Source organism: Equus quagga, chromosome 6 (assembly GCF_021613505.1).
Source record: "Equus quagga isolate Etosha38 chromosome 6, UCLA_HA_Equagga_1.0, whole genome shotgun sequence".
NCBI lineage: Eukaryota > Metazoa > Chordata > Mammalia > Perissodactyla > Equidae > Equus > Equus quagga.
This window is the reverse complement of record NC_060272.1, coordinates 95474327-95489931: the sequence shown is the minus strand read 5'-3', so window position 1 is coordinate 95489931 and position 15605 is coordinate 95474327. Positions and strand designations below refer to the sequence as shown.

The 15605-nt window shown below is 33.7% G+C and overlaps 1 protein-coding gene across 4 annotated transcripts in view; it reads left to right on the top strand.

Annotated features, from left to right (window-relative positions):
* The window catches only part of VPS13A (vacuolar protein sorting 13 homolog A), a 232063-nt gene that overhangs the window by 55832 nt on the left and 160626 nt on the right, over positions 1-15605 (top strand). For all 4 annotated transcript variants that reach the window (XR_006889118.1, XR_006889119.1, XM_046664752.1 and 1 more), the window contains exons 20-22: positions 9190-9326; positions 11335-11467; positions 13994-14111. Coding sequence is in view for 2 of the 4 variants with exons in the window: in XM_046664752.1 (XP_046520708.1) it covers positions 9190-9326; positions 11335-11467; positions 13994-14111 (388 nt within the window). In the remaining 2 variants the exon portion in view is untranslated. The remainder of the gene's footprint in view (positions 1-9189; positions 9327-11334; positions 11468-13993; positions 14112-15605) is intronic.

Sequence of the window (15605 nt, the reverse complement as noted above, 5' to 3'; positions counted from 1 at the left end):
CTTTAATTTTTTCCCTTTAGAGTTTATTTTTAACTTTTGTTCTCTAGGTTTCTTTTGGTTAGAATTTGCCTGCTATATGTTTTTTTCAATCTTTTACTTACGGTTTTTCCTGTATCTTTATTTTTAGATGTGTTGTGTCAACAACATAAATACAGTGGGATATTTTTCAATCTTTATTTACAGTCTTTTTTTTTTTTTTTTTTTTTTGCTTGAGGAAGATCAGGCCTGAGCTAACATCTGTGCCAGTTTTCCTCTATTTTGTATGTGGGAGACTGCCACAGCATGGCTGATGAGTGGAGCAGGTGTGCATCTGGGATCTGAACCCCTGAACCCCAGGCTGCCAGAATGCAGTGCACAGAACTTTAACCAGTTGGCTGTGGGGCTGGCCCTGTTTCACTCTTTTTTACTCTAGTAGTTATAACACACATTTTTCTCAAAATATAAATTTATCATAAAATTTTACCTCCTCTTAGTCGTTCCAAGGACTTTAGAACACTTGAACTCCATTTACTATCCTCCTGATTTACATACTGTTATTTTTTTTGTTTTACTTGTAAGTCTTTGTGGTTTTTTTTTTAAATTTTATACAATGTTATTTTTGGATAGTCAATGTTAGTTTAGAATTACCTACATATTAACTACTTTCTTTGCTCTTCATTCTTATCTGCACCTCACACCTTTTATCTGGGATTATTTCCTTTCTGTTGGAAGTTTATTTATAAATTTTTTCTTTAGTGAGAATCTGCTGTTGGCAAACTATTTGTTTTGTTTTGGTCTGGAAACAGTTTCTTTTTATTTTGTTTTTGGAAACAGTTTCTTTTTGTCCTCAGTTTTGAAAGACATTGTTATTGGATATAGAATTCAAGATTGGCAGTTATTTTCTCCTCAACACATTGAAGTGACCATTCTACTATCTTTTGGCTTCCATTATTGATGTTGAGAATTCAAGTGTCAGTGTTTGCTGCTGCTTTGTAGATTATCTGCACTTTTTCTTTTACATTTAAGGTCTTCTTTTGGTCTTTTATATTTCTATAGTTTCAATATGATGTATTCAGCTATGGATCCAATCTGAAGATTGGTAGTTTTAATGAGTTCTAGAAGATCCATATGGAAAATTTCTAACCATTAACCCTTTAGATATTTTTTTCTCTGTAATCTCTTCTTCTGGAACTCCAGCTACATGTATTTTAGTATTTCTTACCCTTTCTTCCATTCTTCTTAACTTCTGTATCCTATTTTCTTTCCATCTATTTTCTTCTTTGTTACTTGCTGGGTAATTTCTTCTAATTTATCTTCTGATTTACTGAGTCCCTCTTCAACTGTGTCTAATATGCTATTAAATCTTTCCATTGAGTTTAATTTTGGTGGTTATATATATATATATTTATTTATTTTAATTTGTGGAAGATTAACCCTTAGCTAACATCTGCCGCCAATCCTCTACTTTATATGTGGGATGCCTGCCACAGCATGGCTTGACAAATGGTGCGTAGGTCCACACCTGGGATCCAAACTGGCAAACCCTGGGCCACTGAAGTGGAACGTGTGAACTTAACTGCTGCACCACCAGACTGGCCCCCATATTTTTTATTTTAGAAATTGTTTTGCTATATTTAAAATCTGCTTTGTTATTCATTATAGTTTTTTGCTTCCCATGGATATCTTCAATATTGTCTTTTATTTCTTCAACCATCAAAGTATAGTTATTTTATGTTCTGTCTCACCAGATAATTCTCTCTTCAAATAGTTCCATTATGTGAAGACTTTTTTGTTTTTCTCTCTTTTGTTTCTGCTGGTTCTTATTCATGATAACCTTTATCTTTTTGTGCTTGGTGATTTTCTATTGTGAGCTGCTCATTTTTCTTAGAAAATTATTTGAGAGAATTCTCTGGAGTCTAGGATAAATGGATTTTCATTCAGGGAAGAATTTTTTCTTCTTCTGCCAGGTATGTTGGGCATGTTGGTGGGACTGCTTTAAACTTATTGCTTGAAACACTCTGGAATGCCAGGAAATGCTGGGCTACATATCTGATTGAGGATCATGTTGTGATTACAATCAGGGATACTACCTTCCTTTTCCCAGTGTTTTTCACAGCCTGTCTTTACATTCCCCTGTGGGTGGGTTTTAGGGAGCGAAGGTTTAACTTCTGGATTCCTCTTAACCTTGAATGTGTATCTTCCGAGATCTCAGATTTGTGAGAACTCCTGCTAGACTCTTCATCTTTATCTTCTGTTCCCTATACTCTGTGAGGCTATGAAAAGGAGTTCCCAAATTCACCAGGTAGAAAATGGTCTCAGGATAAAATTTTTCTGGGCTCCATTTAAATCTGTTAACTTACTCCTCCAGTTTGGGTTTTGGCTTGATAAATACTTACTCTTACATCTCCTCGCAGTGTTTTTTAGTGGGTTTTTTGTTGCTGTTTGTTTGTTTTGTTTTATATCCAACATTTTTTGTTGCTTTTAGTGGAAGACTAGGTCTGGCTACCTACTCATCCATATTACCAAGATGTGGAAATATAGTTAAATGTTTTAGTTTAAGTTCAGGACTTTATCTTTGTTAAAATTCATCTTGCTAGATTGATCCATTTTTCATCTTTTTTGTGTATCTGAGTCTTGTCTTTGAACCCTAGGATAAATGGATATTATTTTCTGGGAAATATCATTCACTATCCACTGACAATTGACTGCTCAAGGGTACTTAGACCTTCTTGGTGTCATGGACACTTTTGACAGTTTGGTGAAGCCCAAGGATCCCTTCTGAAAATAATGGTTTTAAGAATGTAAAATAAACTATATAGAATTACAAAGAAAATAAATTGTAGTAAAACATAGTTTCAAAATACTTTTTAGAAACCCAAATTTGTGATAGTAGTAATATATCTGCTTTTCTTTATTTATGGGTTAAAATAACAAGAATTAACAGCAGATCAAAAAACTACCTTAAATTGGCAAGTGTAAATGATATTTCAGTGTATCTGCAACAATTATGTTAAGGAATAAAAATGAAATGATATGCAGTTTCTATAGGTAACAAAGTCACTGGTGTAGGGGTTTATTGTCTACATTTTTAATAGAAGGAAATGCTAAATGTCAGCAGTAGTTAATGAAAATAGAGATGTGGTTTTTTTTCCCCATTCAGGTTCATGAAAACTCTGAATTCCATTCATGAACCCCTGGTTAATGGTGTCTGATCTAGTTCATATTTCTAAATTTTTCCTCAAGAATATAAAGACATACTTTAAGTACATTGCTGAAATATTGGTATCCTATGTCTGTAATAGTTCCTCAATTTATGACTTATCTATTTAGTAGAAATGAAAAAAAAATCCAGAAAAGAAGAAATCTACTAACTATAGAATGCCTCATTTTTGTGAAATTTATTGGCTTTTAATGATTAGTGCTTCCCTTTCTACTTGTGGATTAATTTATGTTGTTAAAATTTTCTCAAAATCCACATTCACTTGACCAGTTAATAAAAGATATTAACTTATCTTTTTTCCTTTCTAAAGAAATCTGGGTGTTTGTCCATTTCAGTCTTTTAAGATCTCTGTAGTTCTCAGTGATTTCTTGGAAATTATTAATATTGATTGAGTAATATCACCAGCTTAGATATCTGGGATGTGATCTGAGTGGACCATTAAATAGAAGTCTCACCAATTAGCTTTAAGTTCTCTAACTATGTTCTCCTTCTCCCAGGTTGAATGTAGTCTTTGACAGAGAAGATGGATAGAAAAAATAGGAACAGAGCTAGTCTGCTTTTCCGTCTCTCTTATCGTTGTACCATATATCCCAAAGATTTGTTTTGCTTCCATGTTAGGTTTTCTCTGCTCTGACTGTAACTAACGCCTCACTTTAAAGCAGCTAACTTTTTTCCCCAATATATACCAAGCATTTAATCTTACTGACGTTCTTATAGATTCGTAAAACTTTCATATTTGTCTTTGGTAATGCATCTTTCCTATTGTGAATGTCTCCATAAAGTCTGAGATTATTGCAGAGACCAGTACTTTTGACTTTTTAATTCTTGGCTGAAATTCTCATTGTGAAGTGATTTCTAGTTTTATTGTCAGAGTTTTGTTTTCCATTATATTCAGTTTATCCTCATTGGTAAAAATGAGATGTACTGATTACCATTCTCCTTTGTTTCCTGTCTCTCTTAAGAGAAAATATTTTAGCCAGGTAAATCAAGAAATCGCCTCATGTTTTGATCAGACCTTCAAAAAATATCTAATTAGTTTTAGTATCCTATTTTTAGGCTACACTACCTCTCAGTTTTATAATATGCATCTTGAATACATTATTTTCCCTTTTTCACACAGGTGTGCATTATATTGTTCAAAATCTCTCTCTCTCCTCTGGTTTTTACTCATTTTCCCTGTTATTTTCTACATCTGAGTATGTTTTATGTTAGATTGCAGATGATGCCTTAACTCTAGAAGTTGTAGGGTTTGCATTTACGCCTCCACTGTTTGTTATAATCTCAAATTCCATTTATAGTTCAAATTCTGTGTATTGGTATATTATATACTCAGTAGAATTCATAAGCATAAGATCAGGCCTCTTCTCTGATAGAATCCTCCTGATTTATAGAGACCATTACTCATTATAGTTAAGTATAAATATGTTGTATTAGAAACTCACTGTAGTCATTTAGCGATTTTTTCTTCTAAGATTGGTTTTCCTAAGATTTTATTTTTTTACTTAAAAAAAATTACCAAGATAGTAAATATTCACTATATAAAGTCAAAATGTTTTAGAAATAGTTTAGAAAGTGGAAGTTTTCAGTATTTACCTTTTAGGGGTAACAAATTTTACAATTTGAAATCTATTCTTCTGTGTTTTCTCTGTACACAAATAGTATCATTTATTATTATTTAGAATAAAAATGCTGATATTATGAAAAAATGGGGTGCTACTGTGTTTTTGAATTTAATTTAAAAAATTCAATAATAATTTTGGATTTTTCCAGAAAGTTAAAATCTACCCATTTGGGAAGAGATTCATATCTGTTATATAGCTCTGTTTTGGTTCTTTTCTTCCTTCATTCATTCCCTCCTTCCTTTCTTTCATTTTTCTACATTAACCCCTATTAATTATCCTCTTGCTCTATAACCTGATTTCTTTCTTGTATTATTTTCTTCATCCTTTCTAGGAAGTCAAGGTTTTCAGATCTTTTCCTTTTTGTCAAGTAGAGGGATCAGCTTCTAGAACATACTCATGTGGTTATCTTTTGTCAAATGTGGTCATTTTGACAAATGTGGTCATTTATTAAAACTCTTCTTTTGAAGTGTAGGGTTCTCTGATAGGATTATAGTCATTCATTTTTCTTCACTGATCTCATTTATTCACTCATCCAAATATTTGTCAAGAGCCTAATCTGTGTTGGATACTGTGCTAGGTGCTGGGGAATACAACGGTCATCAAAACAGATATTCTTGCCTATTGATGGATTTTGTAATCTTATGGATAGGACAGACATAAAATTAAGTTATCTACTTAAAAATTGTGATAAATGCTTTTTGGGTCCAGTCAAGAGAGAGAAACCACACGGTAATTTAAACTGGTAAAGTTGAACATAATGAATGATTAACTGTAATGAGGGATTGGCTCACTATTCCAAAGAGTGATTTTAAAGAATATAGGAAGAATAGCTATAAGAAGTAGCTACTACCATAAGGCTGACATAGCATTCCTGGAAAGAGGTCCTTCTCCCTCCCCAAGGACTGAGATCCAGACGTTGCTGGAGAAGATATAAGTATGGCTCACTACATGGCAAAGAAATTACTGTGGTGCTATGCTGGCAAAACTGGCCGGAAATTTGCTCTGAAACTTTTTGGAAACTGGTTTTGAAGAAAGCCACACTACTGAGGAATATTGCTTGGTGAGCACACTGGAACCAGGAAGCAAAACCCTGTCCTTATGCAGTGTCTCTCCAGGGTTCTCTATCTCCTTCAGTGCTGGTTGGCAAAGGAAAAGTGTTTAATAAGGGCTCACATCCACTTTTATAGAGCAGGCAAATGGGTGAATATGGGGCTGATAGAGGAAACAGATTGCTAACAGGCCCAGATACTGTGAAGGAAATGAGAATAATGGATGCCCCAATTTAGTTTTGGTGGTGGTGTCAGAAAAGATCTTTTTAAAAAATTATCATTAAGACCAGATGTGTAGGATCCACTCAGCTGAAGAGTATAAGGAGGAGTCTTTGAAGCAGTGGTCAACTGTGAAGGCCCTAACCTGGGACAGAATTTGGAAGCTGCAAAAAGCTGGATTGGTTCTAATGTAGTTAGTGAGGGGGATAGTGGGATGATGTTAAAAAGGCATAATCTCGATTATGCAAAACCTTGAAAGTCATATTAAGCGGTTTGGATTTTGTTTTAAGTGCAATGAGAAATAGGGGAGAGACACAATAGACTTATATTCAAAATAAAACGAAATACTCACTTCCCCCTCTCTCTTCCATTAAAAAACAAACTAGAGGGGCCAGCCCCATGGCCGAGTGGTTAAGTTTGCATGCTCCACTTCAGGGGCCCAGGGTTTCGCCAGTTTGGATCTTGGGTGCGGACATGACACTGCTCATCAGGCCATGCTGAGGTGGTGTCCCACATAGCACAACCAGAAGGACCTGCAGCTAGAATACACAACTGTGTACTGGGGGGCTTTGGGGAGGAGAGGAAGAAGGAAAAAAGAAGATTGGGAACAGATGTTAGCTCAGGTGCCAATCTGTAAAAAAAAAAAAAAAACACTAGACAGATCACTCTTTGCTGACGTCAAGAAAGCCTGCATTGAAAGTAAGGCTAAAAGTAAAACTTCCAGGGAGTACAGGACTTAGATTTACAAATCTAAGCAGGAATACCTGAGACAGATCATTCTGATTGAGGAATTCTTATAGTGGAGATGGAATTGAGGGTAGAGAAATGCTTAACAATTAGATGGGAATTTGAATGCCAGATTGTCCCTTTTGGTTGCTGCTTGTGGCTCTCATACCTGACTCACCCACCAAACCAACTTTAGTAAAACCATGTCGTCTGTGTTTGAATCCATATCATTTGGGGAAAAAATTAACAATTGTGTTTTGAGTCAGTTCTGCTATTAAATTCCAAGCTTATTGGGTGATCTTCAGAATTCTGTGATGATCTGTTAATCTGTGTTTACCTCTCAACACCCTCCATCCCCATTTTAAGAGATTTCACTTGAATCTGCTTCTTATCGACTGTTGAAACGTCAAGGTGTTTTCTTCCTTTCTCTCTATTAGAGTCTTGCTTGGGCCTGCCTGGGCAAGGCCTTTGGAGTCTCTTAGGATGACACAATTTTGATATCAATTTTTCATATTGGGAAGAGATGTCTCAGACTTAGGCTATTTATTCTCAATTATTCTATAAATATGTATATTTAAAACAAGATATTTTTAATTTAATTATTTTTTCACTAGCCTGTATATCAGGCCATTCATCTCTTGGCACTTGACTTTCTTGCTCCACATCTGCTTTCAAGCTTTACTTTTCTCAATCATTGTAAAGACATTTTATCTGAGTATGTTTTTATAATTTTAATTTATTATAAGTACATTTAAAGTTGTTGACTTGTTCTTCAGTTCATACATATTTTCTTTAATCATAAATCCTTAACTTTAAAGGTTGTGTTAAAATATACCAGTCTTGGGCTGGCCCCATGGCTGAGTGGTTAAGTTCACGCGCTCTGCTGCAGGCGGCCCAGTGTTTCGTTAGTTCGAATCCTGAGCGCGGACATGGCACTGCTCATCAAGCCACGCTGAGGCAGTGTCCCACATGCCACAACTAGAAGGACCCACAATGAAGAATATACAACTATGTACTGGGGGGCTTTGGGGAGAAAAAGGAAAAAAATAAAATCTTTAAAAAAAAAAAATACCAGTCTTCCTACATTTAAGCTGTTTGACTTTAATCCTTCATAATAGTGTATTTCATATTAATGAAATAAAAAAACATGGAATGATTTCTTTTGGGGATTTAGCTTTTGCGGAAGAAGGGACTAGATGGTGATGGAATATAAGTCAGGGTAGTTCCAAACAGAAATATCATGAACTGTTCAAATGTCATTTGACTTTCTGGATCAATTCTTTTATAAAATCTTGGGGCTTTTTTTGCAAAGGCTTTTTGGGTTAATCACTGCCCTTCCTGTTCAACTTTCTTGTGGCCTTTTCGCAACCTATACCTAATCTGGACAAAATGTTGAGTTAAAATGCATATACTCTTGACTGCAGTATGAGAGTGTATACATTAAATAAACTACATAAATTTCTTCAGTCCAGCCATTCAGAATTTTACATACTGGATTCTTACAGTCATTTTTTAGTTTCTCATTATAATTCATGTTAAAAAAAATCTAGTCCTCTCGATAGTTCTTGTGTAGATTTTTTGTTGTATTTTGTGAAGAGAGGTTCCTTTCTTTGATATCAGATCCCCTCACTTTTATAAATCAACATTGTTTGTTCACTCAAACTGATTCAGTGGCTGCTCACAGAATTATCTCTTTAAGGTGGAGTTCCCATCTCATGGGGTCATAATAATCTGATAAATGATAGTAATTTGTTTAGATTTAAAAGCAGATGCTGGACGTAGGAACATAAAAGAGATTAATTTGATATGCAAGTTACATGCAAAGCGAATGAATTTATTAGAATAAGAAACCTCAAGTGAATGAAATACCTAAGGAATGGAGAACTCTAGTTTGTTACCTTTTTCTGGCTTACATATGGTTTTATTGAAGATGATTTAATAATCCAGGATTTTTCATTGTCTCAGAGTAATATAAAGATCAAATATCATTGTTTAGTATGGTAGATGTATTAAGTTCATGAATTGGGAATTGTATAGATTCTAATGTAGCAGTTATGAATAAGTGTTTCATACATCTTAATTTTTTTAGAGATTTATATCTCTCTCCAGTTTCACCCAAATTGAGTTTATCAGTTAAAAACATTTATTTGAAGAATCATTGCTATTTTGTACTCAGTTATATTTAATTAGGAGTGTACACATTGACTAAAATATTTTAACTTTATATTGAGAATATTTGCTTAAGGTCATTTTAAAGTTAATTCTGATTTCACATTATTGTAAGACTGTGCTACCAATTCGTATGTTTGATGATTCTCTATTTCTTGAGGAATTCGTGAAAACTATTCATTGTGAAGATTTAAATTTTTTGCAGGTCTGATGTATATTATTGAAACACAGAAAGTTCTTGATCTCAAAATTAATTTGAAGGCTTCATATGTCATTATCCCACAAGATGGCATTTTTAGCCCTACATCAAATCTACTTCTTTTGGATCTTGGTCATCTAAAGGTATATACTAATAATATGTGTTTTATAATAGGGCATTTAGGGTGTTTCTTTGTTTAAAATGTATTTTATTTTTTAGTTTGGTTTGGGATATTGATTTTTAGATTTATGGTAGATGCTAGGATTTAAGAAATCTTCCTTTCTGGTGAATGAAGTGAAGCTTCATTTAATTAGGTAGTTTTCCTATATTTCTAAAAGCAAAATGACAAGTTGAACTCTGCAGGTTAGGAGTGAATCTAAGAATTAAATTTATAGAACTTGAGAGTAATGGTTGAGGAGTTTTTTTTCTTTTCAATTTAAATTTATTATCTGATTAATTAAAATATATAGAATAAGAGGGAGTTCTGGAAGTAATTAAATATATCTTCATCCCTCTGAAATTTTTTGTGTATATAACTTTAGATATTGACATTTTAATATTTGTATTAAATAATCCTAAATTGAGAGATGGTCTTCTTGCATTTACTTAAGTCATTTCCCTTTCTTTCCAATTATGTAAATTTTTCTTCAGTTTTGAGTAGAGAATAATTTTTTTCTGTGTTTCTAGATCTGCACTATTCAATATAGTATGCACTGGCCACATGTAGTTGTTTAAATTGATTTAAATTAAATTAAATTAAAAATTTATTTCCTTAGTCACATTAGCCACATTCAAGTGTTTACTAGTCAGAAGTGGCTAGTGACTACTCTGTTAGCACAGACAGAGAACAATTCCATCATTGTAGAAAGTCCTATTGGACAGTATTGCTCTAGATCATTAAATGTAGAAGAATAGCTCTAACAATTTAAAGACCCAAGAGGAACTGGCCCAGTGGTGTGGTGGTGAAGTTCAGTGCACTCCACTTTGGCCACAGGGTTCGCAGGTTCGGATCCTGGGCACAGACCCACACCACTGTCAGCCAGGCCGTGGCACCAACTCACATACAAAATAGAGGAAGATTGGCACAGATGTCAGCTCAGGGCTGATCTTCCTCAAGCAAGAAAAGAGGAAGATTGGCAACAGATGTTAGCTCAGGGTGAATCTTCCTCACAAAAAAAAAAAATAAAAACCCAAGAGAGATGGGTAATATTAGAATGCTCTTTATGGCTATCTAACAAAAATGTGCCTTTCCTTGATATTGACATTCTCCTTTATTATACTTTTTATTCTTCAGTTGTAATTATGTAGACATCTGCTGGATTTATGTTTATGATAAAATTTACACAGCTAATTATTCATATTTGAATTTGGTTATGGAATTGATTCAGGATATAGTGGAAGGAGCATGTGGTCAGGAGTAAGGGTATCTATCTGGTTATGTGACCTTAGGCAATTTGCTTAACCTTTTGCCTAAAATTCATTGCCTTTCAGAGATAATCAGTTTTGACTCTCTATTTCACATGAGCTATATAAAATAGAGGAAAAAATGTTAAAATATATATATATACACACACGCATGTGTATATATGAATGAATAAAATCTTTATATATGGCAGTGGAGTGATCTCCAAGATGTTTAAGTGAAAAAAAGTAGTGTGCATAGTACTCCAAGAAAGAGGAGGTACAAGTATAACTTGCCGGGGGTCACATAAATGGCAGAGTTGGGACTAAAATTCAGTTATCCTACTATTTAATCCTGGACTATTCTTATTAAAAACTACCTAAATATCTGTCGTTGTGCCATAGAAAACTTTTGTAAGCTATATTTGTTTCTTAATTTTATTTTTAATAGAAAGGCTTCTTACCAGGTTTTAAAAATTTTTAGATGTAGTATTCTCAGGGACTGCCTTGGTTCCCCTCTTTTAGTATAAATAATTGGGAAATATAACTTAATATGTAAAAATTTACTGCATACCTGGCCTTCTTATTGTATATATTATGGATAAAGACATTTCTAATAGCCTTATAATATATGTTAGCTTGTGAGTTTGTCCTCTTCTATTAAATTTTTATATTATAGTCCGAAAGATAACTTTATATTTTCATTTTGAAGTGTTTTGCGTAATCTAAACTATAAAAATTAACTTCAAGGTGACAAGTAAAACTCGATCAGAATTACTGGATATGAAACAAGGTGGGGCCAAACTTGAAGAGATAATGCATAGAGCTTATGATTCCTTTGATGTTCAACTGACAAGCATACAGCTGCTTTACAGCAGAGCTGGTAAGTATACAATGCATTATTTATTGATTCATCTTGCTGAAGTGATTAATTAGGATTTTAGATAGTTTCTCTGAAGACCTTCATCCTAAATATATTAGAACTTTTATATTTTTAAATTAGAAGTGATTGTAGATATTGCCAAGGAGCAATATCTCACCTAGGAGCAACTTTACCCCTCAAGAGACATTGTCGCCGTCTGGAGACATTTTTGATTGTCACAGCTGTGGTGGGGGCACTACAACCATCTAGTGGGTGGATGTCAGGGATGCTGCTAAACATCATACAATGTAGAGCAAAGCTGCCCCACAATAAATACTTATTTTGCCCAATGTCAGTAGTGCTGAGATTGAGAAATCCTGATCTAGACTGTTTTCCAACCTTGGGTTAGAAACCTTGGGATGTGTATTTAAAATGATATTTGTAATACATGGTGGGATAACCAGAAAAGGCTGCTCAAGGCCAGGCAGCCAGCCTAGGGCTTCTGACAGCCCAGGCCATAAGCAGCCACACAAAGACCTGTCTTTCCGAGGGTCACTATCTTCGCTCTGCCTTTACCCCATCCACTTTGGTGTACTGATCAAGAGTCTCTGATCCAGATCTAGTTTTTTAGATGAAGTCAGCACAGCCAGAAATTCACTTGTCACGAGTCTCCAAAGTAGATAGTGAGAGAGCCCAGACTAGTTGAGCCCTCTTTCCACTGTCATATTGCTTCTGAATTGTTCAGATAATTCAAAAGAGTTGGGTTGGTGGTTGTTTTGAAGTCTAAATATGTATGTATAGAGTCAGATTTTAATTATCTGAGCTAACTAATAAATGGAGAAGCAATGAGAATCCAAAGTAACGCTTCTTAAAAATGTTAGTTTATATAGGACTGAGACATTTTTATTTTATTTCTTTAACTATATTTGCTTTAGGATAGTGACCTTGGTTTCTATCATATTTCATTTGGCATTGAAAGAGCCCAGAAGTTTAGTGGGTGGCAGATATAAATTGTTTATAGAAAACCCGTAAAGTTTTTTTCAGGGAATAAATTACTGTATTTTGGTATGTTTAATACATTTTGGTTACTGGTTTTCGAAGTCCATGAAACCATACTTAATATTTAAGATATTGAGATGCTTTGTGAAAAAATTTTTAAAGTATTTCATTGTTGTCTGAAAATTATTGGAATTCCTTAGAATTGTTTTATAAGCACTAACTATTCTTAAATAATTAAATATTTTTTAAGTCGGATTTATTTGATATTGGGGTTACTTTATGTAATTGTTTTTTATAAGCTGTCTTGATAAATACTGAAACATATGCTTTTATGATATCTTATTTTTTATCTGTAAATTAAGAAGTGAAGGAAATATTTCATTTATCTCAACAGTGTTGGAATTTTAAAAATGGTAATAAAATCCATTTTACTACCTATCTCCAAGAATCTAATCTTTCATTGGCTTGGGTTTCCTTGCCTGAGGATTTTATCTGACTCATAGAAATATTAGGTTCAAATGAGGTAGTGCATATAAACATGCATTGTATTATACAGATCTCATTCAGCTTGTTATAAATTTTAAAAATTATTTCATCTAATTAGAAACCTGTCTTTCAGAAAATGTCGGCAATACAGAAAACAAAAACATCATCTTTTATCTTACTGCTCACACATGAACATTGTTATTCAGTTATATCTTTTTGGTATTTTTTTCAATGTACATGCCAATGGGTATATGAGATGTGCTTGTGTGGTGTTTATGAGTAGGAGTATTTGTGAATGCACTTTTTACATGATTTACATAGTTTTATATCCTGATTTTCTTTTCATTGATCAGTAATATTTTGGGCACTTGAATTCATGATTTTTATTGACTAATGTTCTAAGGCTATGCTATGAGTTAGTTAGCCATTCCCTTATTGAACATTTAAGCTTGTTAGAGTGCAGTGAATGTTGCCAGAAGGTCAGGTGTTAGCAGACAGGGATGTAAATTTCAGCTTCCATCACTTGCTAGCTTTTTGACCATAAGCAAGTTAGAAATTCCTCTGAGTTTCAGTTTCCTATAATGAGATGATTATATATCATTGTGAGAAGTAAATGAAAATTTAAACATTGCCTAGAACAGTGCCAGTTGTAAGTCTTGAATACGTGGTAGCTTTTATTTCTTGATACAGAAAGACTATGCTTTTCCCTACCTTTTTCATCATTGCCTTAGAGCCATGTTGTTTTTTGATAAGGTGTCTGGTTGGTGTAGTGACTGTCAGTGGATACACAGTAGTTTTGATTAAAACTGTTGTTTTTTAATAAGAAGTTTTCCTGTTAAAAAATAGGGAGTGTTTTGAAGCAGCAGGAGGAAAGTGATGAAAGGGAAAAGAATTTACCTGCAGATTGTGTGTATCTGGGAATGTACCATTAAAGTTATCTCCATGTGGGAATATCTCCCTGTATCATGTAGTGTATGATTACGAAGTATTAGTAGTAATTTTAGGTTTAGTTTGTTTTTCAAATTATGCATGTGTTAAACATGTACTATTTTCTATAATTAGGTGATAATTGGAAAGAAGCACGAAAACTCAATGTATCTGCACAGCATATTTTGATACCTATGCACTTCAATGTGGAACTCTCTAAGGCCATGGTTTTCATGGATATAAGAATGCCCAAGTATGTATTGTCTGTTTCATGTGATTGTAGATTTTCTCAGTAATTCCGTAGCTAAGGAAATACCATATTTCATTGGGTTTTTTTTGGTACTAAAATATACATAACGTGAAATATACCATTTTTAAATGTATAATGCAGTGGCATTAAGTACATTCACATTGTTGTGTGACCATCCACTGCTTGGTCATCTTCCCAAACTGAAAGTGTCTGCCCATTAAACATAATGCCCATTCCCCAGTTCCCCCAGCCTATGACAGTCACCATTCAATGTTATGTCTCTATAAATTTGACTACTCTAGGTACCTTGGATAAGTGAAATCATTCAGTATTAGTTCTTTTGTGTCTGGGTTATTTCATGTGGCAGAATGTCTTCAAGGTTGATCAATGTTGTAGCATATGTCAGAATTTCATTTTTTTTAAGGCGGAGAAATATTTCATGGTATGTATGTATCACATTTTGTTTATCCATTCATTTGTTGTTGGACAGTTGAGTTGCTGTAATGATGTTTGGCTATTGAATAATGCTGCTATGAACATTGGTGTACCAACTATCTGTTCAAGACTCTGCTTTAAGTTTTTTTGGGTATATACCCAGAAGTGAAATTGCTGGATCATATGGTAATTCTATTTTTAATTTTTTGAGGCACCACCCTACTGTTTTCTATAGCAGCTGCACCATTTTATATTCCCACCAGCAATGCACAAGGGTTCTAATTTCTCTACCTCTTCACCAACACTTATTTTCTTCTTCTTTTTTTAAAATAATAACCATCCTAATAGGTGTGAAGTAGTATCTAAGGATACTTTTGAATTGCATTTCCTTAATGATTAGTGCTATTGAGTGATGTTTCATTATTGCCTTAGAACCAATATATTTTCATTTACTTATTGGCAATTTATATGTTTCTTTAGAGAAATGTCTATTCAAGTCCTTTGCCTATCTTTTAATTGGGTTGTTTGTTTTTTTGTTGTTGAGTTATAGGAGGGTTTTTGGTTTTTTAGTATATTCTGAATATTAACTCCTTATCAGATATATGATTTGCAGTTACTTTCTCTCATTTTGTGTATTGCCTTATATATCACTCTTTTAATAATATCCTTTGATACACAAAAGTTGTAAATTTTGACTAAGTCTAATTTGTCTTTGTTGCCTGTGTTTTGGGTATTGTATCCAAAAAATTATTACCAAATCCACTGTCATGAAGCTTTCCTGTATATTTTTTCCAAGAATTTTATACTTTTAGCTGTGATGTTTAGGTCTTTGATTTATTTTGAGTTAATTTTTGGATATAGTGTAACGTAAGGATTCAGCTTCATTCTTTTGCCTGTGGATATCTAGTTTTCGCAGCATCATTTGTTGAAAAGACTGTCCTTTCCCCATTGAATGGTCTTGGTACCCTTGTCAAAAATCATTTGACCATATATGTGAAGATTTATTTCTAGGCTTTCTGTTTTATTCCCTAGGTCTCTGTGTCTTTCTATATGTCAGTACCA